This window comes from Vigna unguiculata, chromosome 5, assembly GCF_004118075.2.
Source record: "Vigna unguiculata cultivar IT97K-499-35 chromosome 5, ASM411807v1, whole genome shotgun sequence".
Classification (NCBI taxonomy): domain Eukaryota; kingdom Viridiplantae; phylum Streptophyta; class Magnoliopsida; order Fabales; family Fabaceae; genus Vigna; species Vigna unguiculata.
The window spans coordinates 9,463,368-9,486,690 of NC_040283.1; the positions used below are offsets into that span (position 1 = coordinate 9,463,368).

Here is a 23,323-nt window from a genome sequence, read left to right on the forward strand (position 1 = left end):
AAGCTGCCATCTTTTCGCAGCTACAACTCGGGGTTAATCCATTTCTCGTTGAACCACCAACAGTGCACGAAGATTGGGACCATAACATACCTATATAATGGGATTGCAGGAAGAAGAAGATTGCAGCAACACCAATTGGGAATGGAGGAACAAGATTGCCAAAACTCACCAACTGCCCAAACATTCTTTACCAAAGCCCTAGCTCACTTATTTATCCCCAAATATCTAATTATCTAATTACCACACCTGTACAATACACGTAACACACCCTAATACAAACTGTGCCACCTATACAATACTCCGTTAATGATTTAAACGAAGTTACAGAAAAGGACCAAATAAAACACGAATTGCAAAAATGATGAACATTTTAAACATTTGGTCAAAATGAGGACCATTTTAAACATTATGTCAAAATGAGGACCATCCGCAACAAACACTACGAAAATGAGGACCAAAAAGGTATTTAAGCCAAAATTCTAATATTTTAAAAATTATTTATACTCTTTTAATTACACAATTATATACATTACATCTTTCCTTTTTCATCTCCTTTCTCTCTATGAAAATGGAAAAAATGAAAAGGGCCACTTGAACCTACTATAGTATAGTCAAATTAATGTCTACAAAATAAAAATATCGAAAAAAAATATTTTTTTATGTTAAAATAAATTAATTCATAACAATTTTATAAGGAAACTAGTCATTTAAATAATTAAAGTACCAAACATAAAACTAAAAATATTAAAAGATTAAACTTTTGCTTTAAGCAATGTGTTTACAGCATTGTGTTAATACTGTATTGGTTGTATTGTAAGTTGAAAAATTAAAAAAAATAAAAATTAAAAGTATATAATTTATAAAAAAAAGGAAATTGTTGGATGGTAGTTTTGGTACCGTTACCGACCCATCTTCAAATCATTAATTTCGTTTTGCTACTTTAGATAGTCACCAATAAATACTGGTCCCTGTTTTGCACTGTATTCTCACAATTTTTTTTTTCTGTTAATTCCACTTACTGTCACAAAATCAATTTCAACCGAGTTTGAGTTGGATTACAAAAGCTATAATTTTTTTTAAATATATGTTAATTTAAATTTGACTTACTTTATTTAAAAGTTAAACATATTTACCCAGAGTTAAAAATGAATTAATTTATAATTTATCAAATTAATCTTTAATAATATTTTGTACTATAGTTATTTATTATATTTAATTATGTAGATTAACAGTTTAATAATAGAACTGTTTCAATAATTTTAATTTTTAATTGATTTATTTGTTTTATTATATGCATTAAGGTTTTGATTTTTATTTATTATTTTTAGAATATTAAGTATGATTACTGTTTAGTAAAAATAGATAAGTATAAAGCTACATGCAAAATTTCTAACATATTAAAAAGTGAACTAATTGAATTATTTTTCTTAACTTAAGAAATTTCTAACTTACAAAATTTGTATGTAATAAGAAATGATATTCAATCCTTTACATTCTACTTCCAAACACTAATCTTATATTTCATAATAAGCACTATTTCTTCTATTTTTTTTAAAATATTTTTTACCAAATTAAAGTTTACTTATATTTAATATGAGCATATTGTATCTTCTATTTAGATTCAAAGAGTAATCAGTGAACAAGTTTAAATATAAAAAGAAACTTAAATATATTTTTATTAATGATAAATGACCAATTTATTTGAACCTGTTGTTTAATAAATTTGTAGTTAATTTTTGTCCTTAAATATATTTAGACAGGGTTCCAAACATTGAAATAACATTATTTAAGTCCCTTTTAGAGAAAAAAAAATCAAGAATGAAAGAGTTACAGAATTGTTAGGGGTTGGTTAACAATAAAACTAGTTAATTTACCATTTTGAAACATATTCAAGTATAAATAGAAAAAGTAATATAGAAAAATAAAGAATTAATATGTTAATTTCTTAACAAGCCAGAAAACGATGACTAATAATTAAAAATAATAATAATTATAGGATTGACAAGTTAGTAAGATAAGAAAACAATAATTAATACAGTTGAAGAAAAATAAGGAAATATATATTAAATAAGTAATACGTTTAAAAGCTCATATTTTGTTGTGATTAGTACTCTCACATGTACTGATAAGAAGCAAAATTAGTTATAAATCGTAAGTTTCAATTTTGCAGTTTTCATAGAGTCCAGCGTGTGCTTTGACTCACCAATCAAAATGCACCTTCATGAATTCACACCACGTGTTCGTAACATTCCCCAGTCCTCTTGTGCTCTATACTTACCCATCATTTTCAACTAAAAGTCATAATTTGCCAAAGAAACTTTGAATTTTCCTTCTGAATCCACTGAATTGCTGCAGCCACTTATGAAAAGCCAACACCAATTTACACAGAGATTCAATCAAACCGAGTATCCCACTTTTCAGATTGCTTTCATCAACCTATATATGCAAACTACCATCCCACAAAAAACAAAGTGATTTGTTTCAAACACCACTTCCTAGGCTGTCACACAGTTTTTTTTATGTCTGATCCTTGTACTTAGCAGAGATTTAGGTTTCATTTTGGAAAGACAAAGCAAAATCTTTGGCCATGCCCTTTATATTGGATCAAAGAGAGAGTGAAGGGTGAAAGAACTTGTTCAAGAATCGCAGCATCTGCAACCATGACTACTCCTTTGGCTTACCAAGAACACCTTCCTGCAGCACCCGAATGGCTGAACAAAGGGGACAACGCGTGGCAGTTAACAGCGGCAACTCTTGTTGGTCTTCAAAGCATGCCGGGTCTTGTGATTCTGTACGCCAGCATAGTGAAGAAAAAATGGGCTGTGAACTCAGCTTTCATGGCTCTCTATGCCTTTGCAGCAGTTCTCCTATGTTGGGTGCTGGTGTGTTACCGAATGGCCTTTGGGGAGGAGCTTTTGCCCTTCTGGGGTAAGGGTGCCCCTGCACTAGGTCAAAAGTTCCTCACAAAACGAGCCATAGTTATGGAAACCACTCACCGCTTTGATAATGGGACTGTTGAGACCCCTGCTGAAGAACCCCTTTACCCCATGGCTTCCCTTGTTTATTTCCAATTCACTTTTGCTGCTATTACCCTCATCTTGTTGGCTGGTTCTGTTCTTGGCCGTATGAACATCAAGGCTTGGATGGCTTTTGTGCCTCTTTGGTTAATCTTTTCTTACACTGTTGGGGCTTTCAGTCTCTGGGGTGGTGGCTTTCTCTACCAATGGGGTGTCATAGATTACTCTGGTGGCTATGTCATTCACCTTTCCTCTGGAATCTCTGGTTTAACCGCTGCTTATTGGGTAACAAATAAACCTTCCCTTTTCATTTTTCTTCATAGCCCTATCAAACTTTGCCTCAAAAGTCTACAGGGTATCTTTTAAATTGCATTCATGATCACTGTTTTGTCACAAAATCTCATCTTTTGGTGTTGTCAAAAAATTGCAGAAAAAAAAAGATAGCAGCATCCTTGTTGTTATTGTTACAGAGTCCAAGTTCTATTTTTTCTTCTGATTTGGAAGAAATAACCATATTTTATCAATTTTGTTATACTGTTGAGAAAAAATGTCTTTTTCTTAAAGCAACAGTGGCAAACATATTAACCAATTAATGTTTTGATGAATCATGTTTGGGAAGTTGGTTTGTGATACTGATAAATTGTGCAGGTTGGACCAAGGTTGAAGAGTGACAGAGAGAGGTTTCCACCGAACAATGTGCTGCTGATGCTTGCAGGTGCAGGGTTGTTGTGGATGGGGTGGTCAGGGTTCAATGGTGGAGCACCATATGCTGCAAATGTTGCATCTTCAATTGCTGTGCTCAACACAAACATCAGTGCAGCCACAAGTCTCCTGGTATGGACAACCTTGGATGTCATTGTGTTCGGGAAACCTTCTGTGATCGGAGCTGTGCAGGGCATGATGACTGGTCTTGCATGCATCACACCAGGAGCAGGTATCATCAATTCTCTTTATTTCTTAACTAATGCTCAAATTCTATAATCTTTCAGTCTCTGGACCAAATTTACTATGAAAATGGATAAGTATATGTATTTTTACTTGACATGTTTATAAACACAAATGAGTTTCAACTTATATTGTTGGCCTACATAATATTTACATACACATTCAACAAATATTCAACAAGCATCATGTTAATTTGACTTCAGTATAAAGTATTTCACACTTGTGGTGGAGTATATATATATAAAAGATAAAAGGATTTTTTGAAAAAATGAAAATGAGAAATTCTTTAATAATGAGCATAAGTGTAGATGCAGTTTTTGTTGACTATTAACAAGAGTTGTTTGTGAGAACAACTTGCAGGGCTTGTGCAATCGTGGGCTGCTATAGTGATGGGAATATTATCTGGGAGCATTCCATGGGTCACCATGATGATTTTGCACAAAAAGTCAACCTTGTTGCAAAAGGTAACACTTTATTTTCTCACGTCACCCTTTTTTTTTTTTTTCACCAAAATATTTTTATTTTATATTCATTATTTTCTGTTATTTCACTTTCATTATCTTTTTTTTTCTTATCTCCTTTCTCTATTCTTGTTACACCATTCACCATATTTATTATTTTTATTCTTCTCTCCCTCTTTGTCTTCAAGCACTCGTTTTCTCCTTCACACCCTTATTTTTATCATTTGAGAATAGAATATGGGAGTAACTTTCGTTTCACATGTGCACGTGTTTGTGAATTTTATTTAATATAGGAAAAAAAGAATCAACGTTGATTCCACCCACTATCATTTCTTTTTGTTATTATTTAAAAACAAAAAATACGAGATGAAGATGAAAACCGTCTTTAATTTATCATTTACCTTGGGGTTTTTCTTTGTTTATTAAAATGGGCAAATACATTTTTCTTCGTCCAATACACGAGGTTGTGAAAGGATCTTTCCCTGCTTTAATAGATTCCTTGAATCTTTCTGTTTACCGTAATGGCGTGATGACATTTTTAATTTTAAGTATAATCTATGCTTGCTAATTACTCCTCAAAAGATCATTATCATATCACCAAAACTTCAACTACAAATTAATAATAACCCTTGAATCTATTTTTCCTTCCTTACAAAAGCATTTCGTGAATCATTAATATTTAGCGGGTTAATTTTTCTATTTATCCATGTCGATATATTTATCTATCTATTATATATATAGTTTTTACTTAGGTTAATTTTGTGAAATAATATAATTTTTGTATCAATAAATGTTAGTCATTAAGTTTTGTTATGTTACAATCGAATATTTATCACTAGATCAAAGACTATATAGTCATTAGTTAGGATATAATTCTTTTTAATTAAGAACGTTCTTTTTTTTTGTTTAACTTAAGAAGAACGTAACAAGTGGGGTTGAATCCACAAAAGCTATAACTGTCTAAGTGGCACGATTCGATTGTAATTCGGTTCACATGGCTTTCGCCACAAAATAATTGATATCATCTGCAACATATCACTGGAGTTGAATCCACAACATTTTCCATCCTCCCTTCTAGACTCATAAAACCAATCTTATTTCTTCAAATTATTAACAAGAATCAAATCCACGACTGTTTCTTCTCTTCTCATCTCTTTCGTATCGAATTACTGAATTATCTTATCATTTATCTGTGAAATATGTTATGTTTAGGTGGATGACACTCTTGGTGTGTTTCACACGCATGCTGTGGCTGGGCTTTTGGGTGGTCTCCTCACAGGTCTATTTGCAGAACCCTCTCTGTGTAGGTTACTGTTGCCTGTTACGAACTCAAGGGGAGCATTCTATGGAGGAGAAGGTGGCATGCAGTTCGTGAAGCAATTGGTGGCAGCGATGTTTGTGATATCATGGAACTTGGTGTCGACGACCGTCATTCTCCTTTTCATACAGTTGTTCATACCGTTGAGGATGCCAGACGAGCAGCTGGAGATCGGCGACGACGCCGTCCACGGCGAGGAAGCGTATGCCCTGTGGGGTGACGGAGAAAGATTTGACCCAACCAGACATGGCTTGCACACTTCCAACACTGCTGTCTCACCTTATGTCACTGGTGCAAGAGGGGTCACTATAAACTTGTAGCTTTCCTCGCACATTTGTATAAAGTTAATCCACGATTCATAGGATTAGCAATGAATCACAGAGTGTTGTAAGTAGAAATTTGGTTTTCTCATTTTTGTGGTAAGAGATGTTCAATACTTTAACATTTAGAGTGTATATTTTTCTCCATCGAAGATAATCTTGTATTCTTCTACCACTTGGAGTTGAGTGGATCCTTCCAAAGCCGTATCCTATACTTGTTTTAGTGGTGTTTCGCTGTATCCTATACTTGTTTTAGTGGTGTTTCAGATACAGGGATGAAATATCTATTTCCAACATTCGAATTACTCTTAAGTCTTTTCTTTCAAAATTCTCCTATGTTTGTTATTTCGTTTTTTTTCCGGTTCGATTTCCTTTATCCTTCCCACTTAGTTGGTCGGACGATTGGTGTACCCATGTAAAAGGTTTCAATGCTTAATTATGATTCAATTGCTTTTTAAACTTGCTTACTAACTTGTATTACTTTAATTTATTTTTACCTTACTGATCTAGTTTTGTTGCGTCTGTCCGACTGGAGAACCGTGTGACCTAGCGGTTGTCTCCATAGATGTGGAGACAAAGTTCAATTGGAAAAAATGTGGAGGCCTTCGGTTGCGAGCTCCCTTAAAACACTTATGAGAAATTGTCACATCAACAATTCAAAAAAGGATTCGCCTGTAACGGACGACCTGCAGTCGCTTATTCTTAGACTGCCTGACTGATGATCTAACGATAGGCCACACAGGACAAGTGGTTTTTCATTTTCAACTTTCTTGATTTTTTGGAAAAATCAAATTCGTAATCACTCACGACTCATAAAAGTTATCAATCTTGGACACTTGAGTTTGTTTGTTATTTTTGGTTCATTCATTGATATCGAGACTTAAAGATATGTAGGATATTTTCATTTTAATATTAAGGATTTTAAGTTTTTATTTCCTATTTATTAAAGCAGACAATGTATAACGAAAAAAAAATGGTGCTTCTCGACTTCTCTAGAAACATCATAATCAAAAGAAAAGTCTTCCTTCCTTGACACGATTGTAGTTACTAGACAAATTTAATCAAACTAAAGTTGTAGAAGTTAAATATGTTAAATTACTAAAAAAAATAAATTGATGTAAAAAAAAATATTAGTAAAACAAAATTTACGGACAAAAAATTTTAGAATTTTAATTATCAATAAAAAAATCATAATATTTATATATTTTAATCGTTTAATAAAATTTATTGATAAACACTTTACAGATAAATTTTTTATCTTCGATATTTCATTTTTGATTTACTGATAAATTTTTGCTATCGTCAACACATTTGTTAGTTGGTATTAGCTTTTTTAGTGAATCATGCTTTTCAAACACAACTTTTATACTTCTTCGTTATGAAAATTCACTTAAAAACTACATCACAATCCTAAATTTCAGTGTTAAAAAAAGTTGGAATGAACTAGGATTCTTAATTCTAAGTGGGAAATTTTATATTCTTACACCTTCCTAACGCTAATAAAAAATTAATATTTTTACTTTTCTGCTTGATTGATTTCAAATGATTTTATATATTAAAATAAAAATACTAATTCATCGATGTTGAATAGATATACAGCAGAAAATGAAGTTTTTATGTTTCATGACCTTCTTACATTAGTGTAGCATGAATAGGATCTTGCCATCTTTATGACGATTGTCAATTGTGATTTATGAGACTAATGGTGTTTAATTTAATTAGAAGAAGTTGGGTCGTAGATTTTTAGTTGTATGAATATGATATTTTTAATGTTAAGTTTTGCAATGTTTTTCTTGCACGAAATGTCTTGACATGTGTATAAAATTTAGATTATCAGCAGCTTATGAGGGAGTTTTTGTTTTCTTCACCGGTATGCTTTAATTAATAGAAATTCTCACTTTTCTTTCTATTATATTCAGAATTTGCTAAAATTCAATTTATCATTAGGGTGCTTTTTATGATTTTAAATTAATCTCATAAACATTCACCAAATAGTTCCGAATTATTTAATTCACATGTTAAATAGGTTTGCACCAAGTTGAGGACGAGACGATTCTTAACTCACCATCAATAATATTTTATTAATATTATTACAATCTTATATGATTTTTTATTAAAATTATTTATAATTTTTAATTATATAAATTTATAATCTAATCATACTATAATATTGTTTAATAATATTTGAATAGTTTAAATATTTAATTTATTTATTTATCAAATTATACATGCTGATGATGTATATTTAAATTTTTAACTCTATCATCGTAATAATATTTGAAAAATTAAATCATTTTCATTTTACTGATATAAAAAAAATAATCTAGTCAATTCACTTTTATTATATTATAATAAATATAAAATTATAAAAATAAAATATTCATATATAACTCAATCTACTAACCCACCTGTGTGTCAAGTTACAAAGTTATAAAAAAAGGATTGATCTGCACCGTGGATTAATTATAAAATACGGATAAATTAATTGATGTCTGTTTCACTAGTTGTCTCTGATTTGAACTGTTATAAAATTATATTAAATATTTGTATTCAACTGAAACAAAATTATTTTTGAAGAAAAGTACTTATAATTTAAAAAAAAATCTTTAGAATAATGTCCTAAATTTATTGTTGAGCAAACTAAACAAATTCTAATAGCAAATTGATGGTACTACAAATGTACCTCCGTCCAAAGCCATTGACCGAGGAAGGAGCAACTTCCGAGTATAAACGGTGACGTGAAATGGAATGACTTTTCAACGTTAACGGCGAAAGTAAGCTAAAAAATGGCATTGTAATATAAGAAAATGGTCTCATTTTTGGCATAAAATTTTGTCTTTTTTCAGAAATTTTCCGTAGAGTGAAGGTTCTATGGCAACTTTAATAAATCCATTTGGAAGAAAAGTGAGATTGGGTAGGTTAGAAATTCCATCACGTTAAGCAGTTTGTTTTATACGGAAATCGAAGGAGACTGCAATTTCGTTTGAGTTCCTACCCAAACACTTATTCCTTTGAGAGAGAAAGGCACTAGTCCTTTCACCCATTATTTCATAATTGCTACTTCTTTTCTTTTCCTCTTCTCGAAAGTAATAGTCATGTTTTCACTTTCTTTCTCATTGAAAAGTCTTACATCAATTTCAGCCATCTCTTTGCGTTTTGTGAGAAATTTAAGTCTTTGAATTTTGAAATATCATTTCTTATTAAAGATATCTAGGATAAATAATATACGGGTTAAATATGTTTATGATCCTTTAACTTTCACTAAATTTTTTGGAATTAGTCTATTTCAAAATTTTGGACCAATTTATTCTTTTATCTTTTGAAATATGAGAATTTAGTCATTTTAATCAAATTTTGTTAAATTTATTTAATATTTCAAATGCGTTTCATAATAGTATTTGACTTAACATTAAAGTAAAAATGTGTCAAACAGTATAAACAATTCAAATACAATCCTGAAATACGTACGAAACATCAAATAAATCTAACAAAATTTGATTAAAAGGACTAAATCCACCTATTTTGAAAGATAAAGAACTAAATTAGTCCACAGTTTCAAAATTGACTAATTCCAAAATTCACTGAAAGTTAAGAGACCAAAAACATATTTAACCCATAATATATAAAATGATAGTCAAGAGAATGCGATATCATCTCGATATAAACATCTCAATCATAGTAAAAACGTACACCAAGATTATGCCAGCTTTCTAAGATAAAGTTAGTACGGTTAATCAAAATTAGGTGAACAAGACAGGTTAGTAAAATCCTAAACTACTAGGAAGGTCTTGACTTACCTAATCTAAGTCCATGTAGGTAAAAATTCACAAAAATATTATAAATAGTATTGTTTAAGAAGTAATTTTTACAAATACAATACTAATTTTTTTTTATTTTTACTTGAGCGTTGGAATGTCATTACAAACATCTCGACCCAGAAGTATTCGGATTGAAGAAAGACATCTAAGTCTCTGAAGATCTGGTACAATTTGGATTGGAAAGAAAGGAGATAATGGGGAGGAGGGTTTCCACTAAAAATGTATTATGTGTGTTTAGGCTCTTCAAGAACAACAATACTTATATATTTATTATCTTACTATCTTATATTAGAGATAATGTTAAAGTTGTTTTATGAAGCGGTTCATAATTAATTATATTAAAAAAAATCTTATAATGTTTGCATGTCGGTTAATATATTAAATATCTCTCTGTTTAAATATGGAAAAATTTGATACAATTTCTCTCCTTTAAATATATGTTCATGTATTTTTATACAAACTATATTTTATGTTTATTAATAGGTGTTCTAACATTAAAATGTTTTTGAAAATATTATAATAATTGTTATCTTAAAATTTTGATTTATCATCAAACCTAATTACATCTAACGATTAATGTACTCCTCAATCTTAATAAGATACATTTTTAATCATTATTGTATTATTCTATTGAGTGTTATTCCAATTTATTCAAGAAATTAACTAAACATTTTACTACAACTAGTAATTCAAATTTGTTATAGAATTTTATGTTCTCTCTTCATTCTAATTAGGATAGGTACATACATTTATTTTATAGGTTATATATGTTGTACTATTTATTTATTTATTTATAATATAATCTAAATCCTACCCCATATCTCAAATTTTCATTTCTTTTCTGCAATTTTTACCTACTACTCTTTTGTAAATTTTCTAAATCATTGACTTGTAACACCCTTGAGTACTTTAAATAAGATGTAAATCATTTCCCTACAATGGTAAAGTTATAAAGTTCAACAATCCTCTTAAGTCTAGAAGACTCTTTTTTTTTCTTCCTATAATAGCATAAAAGTAAGTCTAGTTCCTTTTCAAATAGGTTAAATTACCCTTTTGGTTCCTCTATTTGTCATGAAATTTCATTTTGGTTCTTACGTTTTTCGTTGTCTCAATTTGGTCCTCATTTTCTTAAAAATGATTCAATTTGGTCCTCACTGTTAACTTTGACCAGACGGTGTTAAAGTCAATGTCACGTGTCAATTTCTGGTTTTTTTGAATTTTTTGAATTTCTTTTGAATTTTTTTTTTGAATTTTTTTTTTTGAATTTTTTGAAAAACTCAATATTTCAGTACAATTATTGGCTCTTCGTAAGACCCTGTCCTTTTAAGTTTAGAGAATTAATTTTAAATTAAATAGAAATGAACACATTCTTTGAAAAGGACTATAAATAGATTTAAAACATTTTATTCTTTACTATTTTTTAAACTTTAAATTATTTACATCCTTTCTAAGTTTCTAAATTGATCATTTATCATTTTCATGACAAGCTTCCATCTTTGAAGAAATATTAAAAAAAAATAGATTGTTTGAAATTTGAATGTGGTTAAGTTTCACATTTCTCAACAATTGACTTTACTTGTATTTTATGTGTGAGAGTTTTATACCTTGTTTATCTGAATTAACCGATGAATACAAATTTGGTTTGGTTTGATGAGGAAATAAGATAATATAATGTTTTGACATGTTATGTTCTAAATGGATGAATGAAATTCAAGACAAAGTTATGATGATAATACTGAGTATATATAGTAAGTGTTCCTGCAGAGAACAAACAAGATAAGTTAGGCACGAATGTCACCTTACCTATGCAGTCTGCTATCTCCTCAGTTGACCTCTTCCCGATTGGTACATGTCTGCTTGGACCCAGGAGGGGTTACCTGCAGAAGGGACTCCGAAGCTCAAGTCTGCTAAAGCTCTCAAAAAGTCAAATCAAGTGATTAATGGAGTAATGAATGCGTACCTTTAATTACTGGGGTCCACGTGTATTTATAGAATATTAATTATGTCTGGTTATGTCATGGGCCGGGCCTTAGCTTGGGCCCTAGTTTGGGCTGTAAGTGGGCCTAGCTCTAACCCAGGCCCTTAAATTGATTATTGTGGACTTATTGAATATAAGGGGGGTTCTGCTAAGTGTATTAAGGTAGTCGGCCTAAACCGACTACTTCCCTTGACGATTTGTGTTGCTCATATGCTGCCTTAGGCAGGTTATTTCTCTGGATGTTTATGTTACCAGTTCAGGCCGACTAGGCTTAGGTCAGCCTAGCCTAGGCCGGTTACTTTGAATGTTTTGGTGTATAGGTATGGTGATCGTTTTATTATTATTTTGTTAAGTTGGCTTGGTATGGTACACCAGTCTCCCACCGACATAGGTGTCGGACAAGGGTGATATGTGTTAATATGCTAGTGGGACCGGCTAGGTGTGGTACAGTAATTTAATAAGAAAATGGAGTATTTTTGTTCCATTAAATTATCTATATCTATATATATATATATATATATATATATATATATATATATATATATATAGAAGGGACTATCCTATTTTTTCTTTTAATAAATAACTGTTTTTTTTTAATTAAAATAATTATTTTACCATTTTTATTTGTAATCGTTTGGTATTTAATTATTTCATTCATTTATTTTTTATTTTAAATTAATTATTTTGAAATTAAAATAAATCTATAACAATATATAAAGGAAATTCTCCTTTTTGTGTACACATTTTAAAATATCAATTTTACCCTTTAAATATAATAATTTATTAAATTTTTAAAAATTAATCGTTACTTTTACAAATTTTTTATAAAATCGACTATCTCTGTCTTTTCTCTTCTTTATTTATCAATGGTTATTCTTTCATCTGTTTTAATATATTTCACTTTATTTTTAATAAATATAATTTTAGTTTATATATTAACTTAATAATATTACAATATTATTACCTACTAATATAATATCACACATATTTAAAAATTGTATACACATAGGCGCGATGACGCCTGTGTTAATGCTAATATTTATAAAAATAATTATCTCAAAAAATATGAAATAAATATTTATAATAAAATTCAAAAAATTATTTATATTTATTTTTAAAATTAGAAAAAGTAAACACGCACGCGTGCTTGTAGTGTATTTTCAATGGTATATATAAAGGTGTTTGTGAGAAACTAAAATAGATTTTTGCTATACTATTATTATGTATAGATTTTATGAAAAGAAAAAAAAAACTACTATGATGCCATGGAGTTGAGGCGAGTATACCAAAAAGATTTAGATTTTTTTTTTAAATTTTAATCTTTTACAGATACTTAATATGGATCATCTGAAAAACGTCGAGTTGTAGTGAATTATCTTAATTTTATGGAATTGAAATTTGTATGTTAAAAGTGTTTAAAGTGATTCCTATATTAAAATAGGATGTAAATATTGAGAAGTATGATGATATATTTCATTGAATGAAATAATTATAAAAGGTAAATTATGAAGATTACATCCTTAATTTATTAAATTGTTAGTTTATTCTAGTTTTTGTAGTTGTATAACTTATTTATTTTATTACAGTTGTATTTTATGAGAGGAGATGATATTACAATTCGAAATAGCAATTTCACACAAAGACTTTTTCTTTGTTATTTATTCTAAAATATTAGATATTTCCAAGATAATTATTGTAAATTATGTACTGATATATGTGTAAATTATGGAAAATTACGACACTGTCGCTGTGCTATCGTTCTTGTACATTTGTTCTCCATTGCCCTCTTTGAGAGGAAGAAGAAGAAGAGAAGAGAAAGTTCGCTCCGTAAAACTCATTCCGGAGAATTACCAATCATGTTCGAAAAACATTTTCCAGAAATTTTCATAGAAAACTCATTTCAAAACGTATTTCGTATCTTCTAAAAAGCTCATTTTAGAATTTTATTCCAGAAAGCTCTCGTTCTATTCTAAAAAGCTATGTCTAAAATGTTTACGTGTTGAAATCTTGTTTTAAAAGTTTTATTCTAAAAATCTTATTTCAAAAATTATAAAATTTATATTCCAAAAATTCTGAAAAACTGATTTAAAAAATTTCCAAAACAGATAATTTGGAAGTCTCGTTTTATGAACGGTAAAATAGTCATTTTAAAATTTTGGATCTGCGGCAAGAAATTGTGGCGATGCATCCTCCTTAGGGTTGCTTCAGTGTTGGGTTCAATATGACGGGCTTTCCGAGGAAAAGGGTGGAGAGGCAAGGAAGGGGAGGTGTTGTGGTTGAAAGGGAACTAGACTTTGTAGAGAGAAAGACTTGGAAGCGTTGATATATAATATAATTATCAAAATTATATGAATCAAAATGGTAAAATTTGTTGGTACACAGTAGATTACATAAATAGTTGGTTTACTTTAATTCTTGTGTTTAAATTTTTATGCTGACATTTTCTTACGGAAAGTTATCTTTTCAATTTTTGAAAGTGTATATTTTTCAAAGTAGTCCTTGAATGTTGTAGTAATTTAATTAATTAAAAATGGATGCAGGGTACTTGCTATGGACAATCTCAGTGCATATCAGAACAGATTCACGTAACCAGATTATGATCCTCGATTTTCCATTTTGTTCCAAATTCTAACTTTCAAGTATGGCCCTTAAAGGTTTATAGATATTTTGTGTTCAGCAAACTACAAGAAATTCAACTTTAGTTGAAGAATGAAGGTCCAAAAGTATGTTGTTGTAAATGCTTTATATAGTTTAATGTTACATAGAAAATTCCGACCTAATCATACCGCTCCCAATCTTGAGTAAAATTTGCAGATGATGACATTGTTGGGGCATTCAAGCTCCCCATTCCAGAGTCGAAGTGCTCCCACTGGGTTCCCACAGAGACAGTTTTAACAGTGGTGGGTAAAGGGTTGGGGTTGGAGTTTCTTTCCTTCAGAGCATCTAAAGTATCTACTAACTTCTGCACACGACGCACCTGTTGACAGGTGAAAAAAATTGATCTTCAGGGCTTCTAAAGAAAATGAAATTATGAATGATTATAAAAAAAATAAAAAATTGGAAATACATCAGTCACCACCATGTATTAAGCACAAAACAATACATTTTTTCACTCCATGACAAGAAAGAGGGTAGAGGGATAGTTTGCAAGAAGAGTATTTGATAAATATACTCGTAGTGACAAAAAATGCACATTAAGTTTCAACTCCACGACATGCATCAACCGTCATTCATACATAATGTAGTATTTCAGTTATATTGATGTTGTGATTGGATCTAGTATAGAGAAAAACAACGATGAGAAGTGTGAGAGTAGATGACATGGTCAGGTGATCTACATACAACATAGATAAAAATCAATAAATTATGATGATATGAGGAGAATTCACAAAGGATTTGGCATAGAACTCAAATTTTTCCATGGTAATTAGGCATATTACAGTACCCTATACAGATAAGCTTGACGGGAAAAGCGGAGAAGGTTGAAGTACAGCCACTATTTTTAGCGACATAAAAATTTGGGTTATAAAACTTAAACTAAAATGGTTGCATGCGGGTATGCAATTACACTCATTCCTAAAACCACCCTTTAACATCACTAAATGTCATTTTTCCCCCAATCCACATCAAATACTTTTCACCTTGATGAGAAAAATATTGTTACTTGACCAGCAACAACCACCGGATTTTTCATAATATATTTTCTAGTGAGGCTTTTGATTTTACAAAGTGCTTGCTAAGAAATTTCACACGAGATAGAAAATGTGTCAAAAGTCATCTTAGAAATAGAAGTAAATAAAAGTCTCACATACATGGATAGGGTAAGAAAAACTTTTTGATCCACATGCTGGCACAAAATATTGAGCTATATTGCGCCAGTGACAACAACTTATCTATATATAAATGCTGAAATAGGTGCTAATCAACATATTGCAAATGACAAACCAATAGAATTGTTTTTGTGGTTATGGAAATAAGCTCAACAATTAATACAAAGTTAAATTTTCTGCAACACCGTAGATACTCTACCTCAGCTTTTCTCTGCAGCTTTGCTTCACCTTCAGCCTGAATACCATCTAGTTTCAGCAATTGCCTCATAAGCAACTCCGTGCACGTCGAAAATTCTTTGTCAGAAACCCTGGTCCCTGCATCTGCAGCCACTTTCAATACAAATACCTGCAAATCAGATATGCATACCTTATTCTTAGGTCCTGTTATTATTTCTCGGTAAGGGATAATAATACAGGAAACATAAACTCACCCTCTCACCAAGCTCGTCCACATCTGCTCTGACTTCAGCAATAGCTTCAAAAGCCTTTAACATGTCATTATGTTTTCTAATTTCCTCAAGTTTCCATTCTTCACTAGCAGTATTATCCAAAAGCAAAAGCTTTGATTTGTCCATCACACCTTCTGCGTACAAATTCTCTTCATTATACTTTTCTTCTCCTCGGAAGAAGAGTTGCTGCTCTTCAGGCAGTAAACCAGTTTTGTTTGCAAGCAGTTTCTTAACATCCCCTGCCATCGAAGGCTTGGTTAAGAGAAAAACACATACCAATGTCAACGGGACATAAGCTTATGCAGACTTATTTGAGCTTATTAAATTTCCTTGTTTCAGTTTGATGACTATGCACAATATCTCAACTTGGCTTATATCAGAATATTGGCCTATTGAAAACTTACATCAGAAATGACTATGCAGAATATATAACCTTTCCCATAAACTCCAGCTTATTTCAATAAGCTTATTAATGAGTGTTTAATTAAACTACATCATACACATATTCTAGGGCATATACTACTTTTACGCAGCAACTTCTAAGACAACCACTGTTTTTCTGAAATATACTCCAAATTAAGGAACAATCAATGCCATAACACAGGACAATACATCAATCAGTTATGTTAAGAACATATCACAAAAAGAATTTATATAATATGCTTCAGGTCCCAGAACTCTCCAGTTTATCAACACATTCTTCTTATTTTCTCACAAAGTAGAATATTGTCACTGTGTGTGTGAGTATATGCTGAGTCGTCACTCTGGGTATCAACTATGTCTATACCGATAAGAACCCAAATAAGTAACATATAAATAATAAATGATTCCAAAAAAACAGCTGCCAACCAACCACAATCCCAGTAACAGCATCAAGGTTTTTTTATTCAAACCAACAGCAATTGTAACCACATGAGCAGCATTCTGATCTAATTGCAAGGATAACTAGTTACTAACTCACAAACAAACACAATTTAAACTATGAAAGAATTAAACAAAAACAAGAGTAAAATCAGTCAGAACATGCATATTCTCAAAAAACTATAACTCTGTAATCTCATCCCGTGGATTCGCCTCCTTCCCTAATTCATCTGGTTTGGATCTCAAAAAATTGCCTGTTCTAAAACAAAGAACATGTTAATTTCATAAAAAAGACCTAGTTTTCTTTTTCTTGTTTTGCATGAATTTAATCTCTGCTCTCCTCAACCAATCAATCAATTCCTAGCACATATGCATAAAACGAGCCACAGTGGAAAAACTGATCCATAAAAAACGTGAGATATTCTATGCTGTTGACCATATGGCAAGAGCCAAGAAAACTTCTGGAAACTGTACAATGTGCAAAATCCAATGGCTGAGAAGTGTTTGAGAAAAAGAAAGAGAAGATACTAACAGAAAGTGGAGTTAATCGGTAAGGAGAGGTCGTGGTGAGAAGAAGAGTGTGTCACAGTGATCGTCATCATCATCACGTTGATGTTCTTGAAGATGGCGCCGCTATCCTCGGCGGCGGCGCGTCTCTGCACGAACATGCCGCCTGGCCTCATCTCCCACTCCATCTCCGCCGCGGTTCCTGCAGACACCGGTTGTCGTTACTGTCGTCCACTTTCCCCTACCGTTCTCTCTGATCTCTAACTCCACCAACGATGACCGCTCTATTTATATGTTCAGATAAATCTAATGATTCTTTTTACATTAGTAACCAATTTTTGTAATGATATATTTAAATGTTAAGTTTTTATACTTTTTCAAATTTTATTATTTAATTTTTAAATTAAAAAAATTTCTTGCACGATTTTGAGATTATGCAATTTGTTAATCTTTCCGCCAGTTGCCTTTTAAATTAATTAGTAATATTGTGATCTATAAAAAAAGACGTGTGATGCTGTTAACTCTAAATTATACATTTTATTAGTTAATTTTTTGAATTATGAAAATTTTTATCATTTACTTTGTAATTATATGATATTTTTGTTAACTTTTAATTTCGTAAATCATAATTCCAAAAGTATACATATTAATTTATACTATTTTATTAAATGAATGTCATTTTACTAATAGAGGTAAGAGTCAATTAAAAAGGGAAGATAAGTGTTTTATTAATTATTAATTTTAAAAAATTATGACAAGAGGGTATTTGTGATCTCATACTCATATCTACTTAATTGGATAATTTTGTTAAAACGGAAATAAGTTTGGACTATATTCATTAAGAAAAACAATAGGGTGGGATGAAGACGAATCTCGTTATTTCATACTCATCTAAATAAAAAAAATCCATAATCATATATTCACTCCTAGGGATGGACCTTAGTTGATCCATGACGGGACCATGACTGTAACACCATATTTAATTAATAACCCTAATTAAAGGAATGTCACATAGATAATTGAGAGGCAAAGTCCTGGAGTATAATACTACTCCTTACCGTACCCAAGGCACTTAAAATGAAGTACTAAGGCACATCACGATGCCATAGACTAAACCAGATACAAGTTACACAAATAAACATCCAAAGGGCAAGATATTACATGGGCTATAGCCCTAAAGAAAACTCGGACAAAACAAGATCTGATCCAAGATGATCTAGGCAGCGAAATCTCCATCACCCTGACGACCACGGGGAGTTCTCGCATCTGCTCACATCAATAAATTGATGATCATTGCAAAGTGAGAAAACCACACACATAACAATCAAACAAGCAAAAGGTAAGCCAAAGTAGAAAATAGTTTATCATATTGTCACATACACTTTCATAATCCAACATGCAAATGTCAACAGATCATGTTATGACATGCACACAATACACTAAGACTCGAGACACGACTCATCCAGATACATATAATTAGTCGAATTCAGCGGATGCTTGCACTTGTGGTGGCCTTTACTGCTCTACCGAGCTAATTGTTCTAGTGTTTCATCCCTCATACACAAGGTTAGCCCTTAAAGTGTTCTAGGCCTCCTACTACTCTCACCACTTGAGTCAGTATGCTCTATGTGAGACTAAGTGACTCTTTAGAGTGTTAGGATGCAATCCTTACCTTGAATCCTTACTGAATTATATAAATGAGGCACCACCATGAAATCTCACTAACAGGGATCATGAAATTATGTCCTGACCAAATGAGGCACCACCATGAGATCTCACCTAGAGACTCATGGAATTACGCCTTGGCCAAATGAGGCACCACCACGAAACTATCGTGGAATTACGCCCTAATCATACCAACATCATGCTCCATCAATTAATATAGAATCATTTTTCATACCAACACCATGCCACTTTCATAACCAACCATCCCATTTGTTTTTCATGCCAAGATCATACCAACACATCAATTTAGTTCATCACCTTAGATATTTCATGCATATTCACATACCTCATACTTTAAATAGAGCAAATCAGTCAATCATACAATCAATAACAGTCATGTGAGAAAACAATGTGACCTACAACAGGTCTCGCTCAAGCCAGAAGCCTTCGCTCAGGCGAGAGGAGTGCTCTCGCTTAGGCGAGACTACAAACAAGGGTCCTGGGGGTTTCGCGAACTCTTGCTTAGGCGAGGCCATCTCGCCTGAGCGAGATGGTTTTTTGCTCAAAAACTTGGTTTCCCGCCTGAGCGAGTGCTCGAGCGAAAACCCATGGGCAAGCCTTTACTACTCTCGCCTAGGTGAGACGAGCTCACTTGGGCGAAAATAGTAGTTCTCCCTCACTGTTCTTCACCTGTAAAGTCCAAGATTCATCCAAAACAATATACTAAGCATATCCATTTTAAAGCAGGCACCATACAATCACCAGAGATACATAACAAAACCCAAACGCAGGCAAAATACGCTTAAAGTAAGAAACCCTAGCTTCCCTTACCTGAAATAAGATAGTCAAATGACTATAACATTTAAGCGAGTGAGCACGACAATTTTGAGAATGGGTTTGGGAGCTGGAAAATAGTGAAAACAGATTCCAAATGGGTTATCATGGTGAACCCTAGCTAGAATCACAGAAATCAAACTAAATGAGAAGAGTATGGACTGAAAATAACTTACGTGAGTGGAAGAATGGGTTGAACTCACTTGAACTCGAATAAACTCCAAACCCTAGAAGAGGAGCGTTGTTGTTCTAAGAGAGAGTGAGAGGGACTGAAAAGTGCAAAGAATGAGAATGTTAGCTGGGTTAGGGTCTTTGGCTCCCTATGGGCCAGCCCTAGGCCCAACTGATTTGGGCCAGCCCTTAAAAAAAGGGCAGAATAAATAGTGGGCCTTACAATGCCCCCCTCCCAAATTATTTTTCATACATTCCTTATTAAAATTCATAGTATAATTATGTTTTTGCATTAAATATGTTTTTAGTCCTTTAAATTTAGTAAAAATTAAAATTAGTTCCTCTTCGAAATTTTAGTCCAATTTAGTCCTAAACTTTATAAATGTTTGGAGTTAGTCTTTTTAACTAAATTTTGTTAAATTCATTTGACGTTTCAAACGCTTCTCCTAGTAGTAACTCTTCCGTACCAAGTGACGGATCTTCGATCAATATTTTGGGGGTGCCAAACTTTTGGTTGAATTACTTTTTTTATCCATTTTTTCTTTCAAAATGTCAAATTGGTCATTTAGGATATTTTAGTCTCGATTTGGTCTCGATTTTTTAAAAATTGATGCAATTTGATCTTTTTTGTTAAAATTTTTGAAGCAGAGCAAAACTTTTTCATCAAAATTGACATGAGTATTATGTCAATTACACCAACAAAACAAACCATCTTTATTCGCAACTTTATTTTTGATGAAAAAACATTGAACCAATTCAAGAAATTAACAAAAAAATGACAAAAATGCATATTTTTTTAAAAATTGGGACTAAACTGAGACTAAAAAAACTGGAATACCAACTTATTATTTTTGAACAAAAACAAGAATCAAAAGAGTAATTTAAAAATTTTATATAAACTAGTAAAAACATATTATTTACTTCTTTTACACTAATAAAATTATATTTATGTTATTATTATAATTATAAAATAAAATATAAATAATTTTTATAATTTTAATATAAATATTTTTTATTTATAATGATTAAATTTAAAACAATAATCAAATAAAAAATAGTTAATTTAAACAAATAATCATTTAAAAGATAATACTAACAAAATAACTATTTTTATTTAAAAAATATTTAAAAGGTAAAATTAAAAAATTAAAAAATAAATATGGACAACAAAAGGAAAATATTTTTCCTTTTATATATATATATATATATATATATATATAAATTTATAAAATTTTAATAAAATATCAAATATATAAAATATATTAAAAATATTAAAATTTTTAAAAATATATCAAAAATTATATATTAAATATATAAATGTGAAAAAAATGGGCGGGCCATGGCCCCCTTAGTCCCTCTTAAGGTCTGTCAGTGTCCGTACCCTACCCGCTAGATAAATATTCGTCATTTATCCGTACCTATATTCGTAGAATATCCGTTATGCGGGTACCCGCATAATTTTTTAATATCCACAACTACGCGCGAGTATTTACAAAAGAATAAAAATAAATATTTAACAACATATTTTAATCACAAATTCAAATGAAATACAATAAATAACATTCATAAATTTCAAACAAAGTCCAAATAACCCATTTAAATATTGTTGAATGACAGTTTATAAAGAAATGAATTTTTTAAAAATTGATTGATAAAAAAATAACTCATTCATAATCAATATGTTAATATTTTAATCATATTTTTTTTAATTCAAATTAGAGTATAATGAGTACGGGTATGCATGGGTACGAATACTATGATACCCGTACCCGTCTCGTTAACATGCGGGTATAAAAAATATACGTATCTGTTACTCGTGGGTATCCATGTACAATATCAATTTCCTACCCATTGTAGGTTTTATTGCGGATACCCGCGAGTTCAGATTTTTTTTACATCCCTATACCCATATCTAATTAATGAGGAGTTTCATTGTCAAAACGGGGACAAGTTCGAACAATACCCACGATGCGGGTTTATTTGCCATCCCTGGCTGACATTGAAGTGAGAAAGTGTCAAACAATTTAAATAACTCAAATGGTAACATGAAATGTGTTTGATGCGTAAAAAAAAATTAATGTAATTAGGTTAAAAGAACTATATTCATTTATTTCTAAAGTTTGGGATTAAAATATATCCAAGTTTCAAGTTTTGGACAATGATGAATTTCAATTCCGCATCAAAGTTCAGGACTAGAAAAAGACTTAACCCTACAAGTTATAATACACTCCTTTAACAACATTCCACACAAAGATTAAACTAATAACAATTGAAATTTAGTGTAAACCTTTTATTTATTGAACTTCAATCTATGTTGGATGATGATAAATAAAATAAGATTCAAGACAATGACATTAAATTATTATATTATAGTAATTAAAATATCTTTATACAATTACGATGATAAAATTGCCCTTATGATAATGAGTTAAAAAATAAAAATGATTATATAAAAATCATTAAAACAATATTCAACATAATAAAAATAAGCAACAAATAAAAATGTTAAAAATGATCAAATGTGTGTCTTACAAAGAATTTGATACAACATTCAACTAAATTGCATAAGAAAAACAAAAATAGTTAAAAATGACTAAATGTGTGTCTTACAAACAATTTGATACATTATTCAACTAAATCGCATAAGAAAAATAAATGTATAATTAAAGGTGCGATAAGATGAATATTACCTTGAAGATCTATGAAAAACCCTTCATATACCAAACTCGTTAAAATGTAAAAAGATAATGAAATCTATTTTAGCAAACTAAAATTCTTCAAATAAAATAAAAATTAAGAATCAAAGAGAACAAAAAGATAAATTTTTTTATATTACCTACTAAATAAAGAATTTAAGTGGTTCAACACTTGAAATTGAGAGTCGAATATTTTATTTAAAAAAAAAATATTCAAATAGGAAACATAACAATTATTAATGTAATTGATAACACATAATTTGAAAATAACCTTTTGATCAGAGGAAAAATAGCATGGAGATGTGAGTATAAAACAAATCTAACAATTAAAAGAGATAGAAAAAGTTATACAGCGAAAGAATTTTTTTATAAATATAAAAATTGAGAATATATATATATATATATATAGAGGTTAAATCATTCCACAGGTCCCCATTTTTGTAGTGAAATCTC

At 30.8% G+C, this 23,323-nt stretch overlaps 2 protein-coding genes and 1 long non-coding RNA gene across 3 annotated transcripts; 1 reads left to right on the forward strand and 2 right to left on the reverse strand.

Moving 5' to 3' along the window:
- Positions 1 to 2,293: 2,293 nt before the first annotated feature.
- On the forward strand, positions 2,294 to 6,366 carry LOC114185317 (ammonium transporter 2-like). The gene is made up of 4 exons (XM_028072977.1): positions 2,294 to 3,302; positions 3,666 to 3,951; positions 4,323 to 4,426; positions 5,636 to 6,366. The coding sequence occupies exons 1-4, from the start codon at positions 2,661 to 2,663 to the stop codon at positions 6,059 to 6,061; spliced, it is 1,458 nt and encodes a 485-aa protein (XP_027928778.1). The 5' UTR covers positions 2,294 to 2,660; the 3' UTR covers positions 6,062 to 6,366.
- Positions 6,367 to 14,443: 8,077 nt separating this feature from the next.
- Positions 14,444 to 17,786, reverse strand: LOC114182951 (BAG family molecular chaperone regulator 4-like). The gene is made up of 4 exons (XM_028069763.1): positions 17,530 to 17,786; positions 16,119 to 16,375; positions 15,887 to 16,033; positions 14,444 to 14,834 (listed from the first exon to the last, which is right to left on the reverse strand). The coding sequence occupies exons 1-4, from the start codon at positions 17,690 to 17,692 to the stop codon at positions 14,634 to 14,636; spliced, it is 768 nt and encodes a 255-aa protein (XP_027925564.1). The 5' UTR covers positions 17,693 to 17,786; the 3' UTR covers positions 14,444 to 14,633.
- Positions 17,787 to 18,512: 726 nt separating this feature from the next.
- LOC114183745 lies at positions 18,513 to 20,261 on the reverse strand. The gene is made up of 3 exons (XR_003604508.1): positions 20,180 to 20,261; positions 20,001 to 20,073; positions 18,513 to 18,770 (listed from the first exon to the last, which is right to left on the reverse strand). It is a non-coding gene; the product is annotated as an uncharacterized LOC114183745 (long non-coding RNA).
- Positions 20,262 to 23,323: the final 3,062 nt, after the last annotated feature.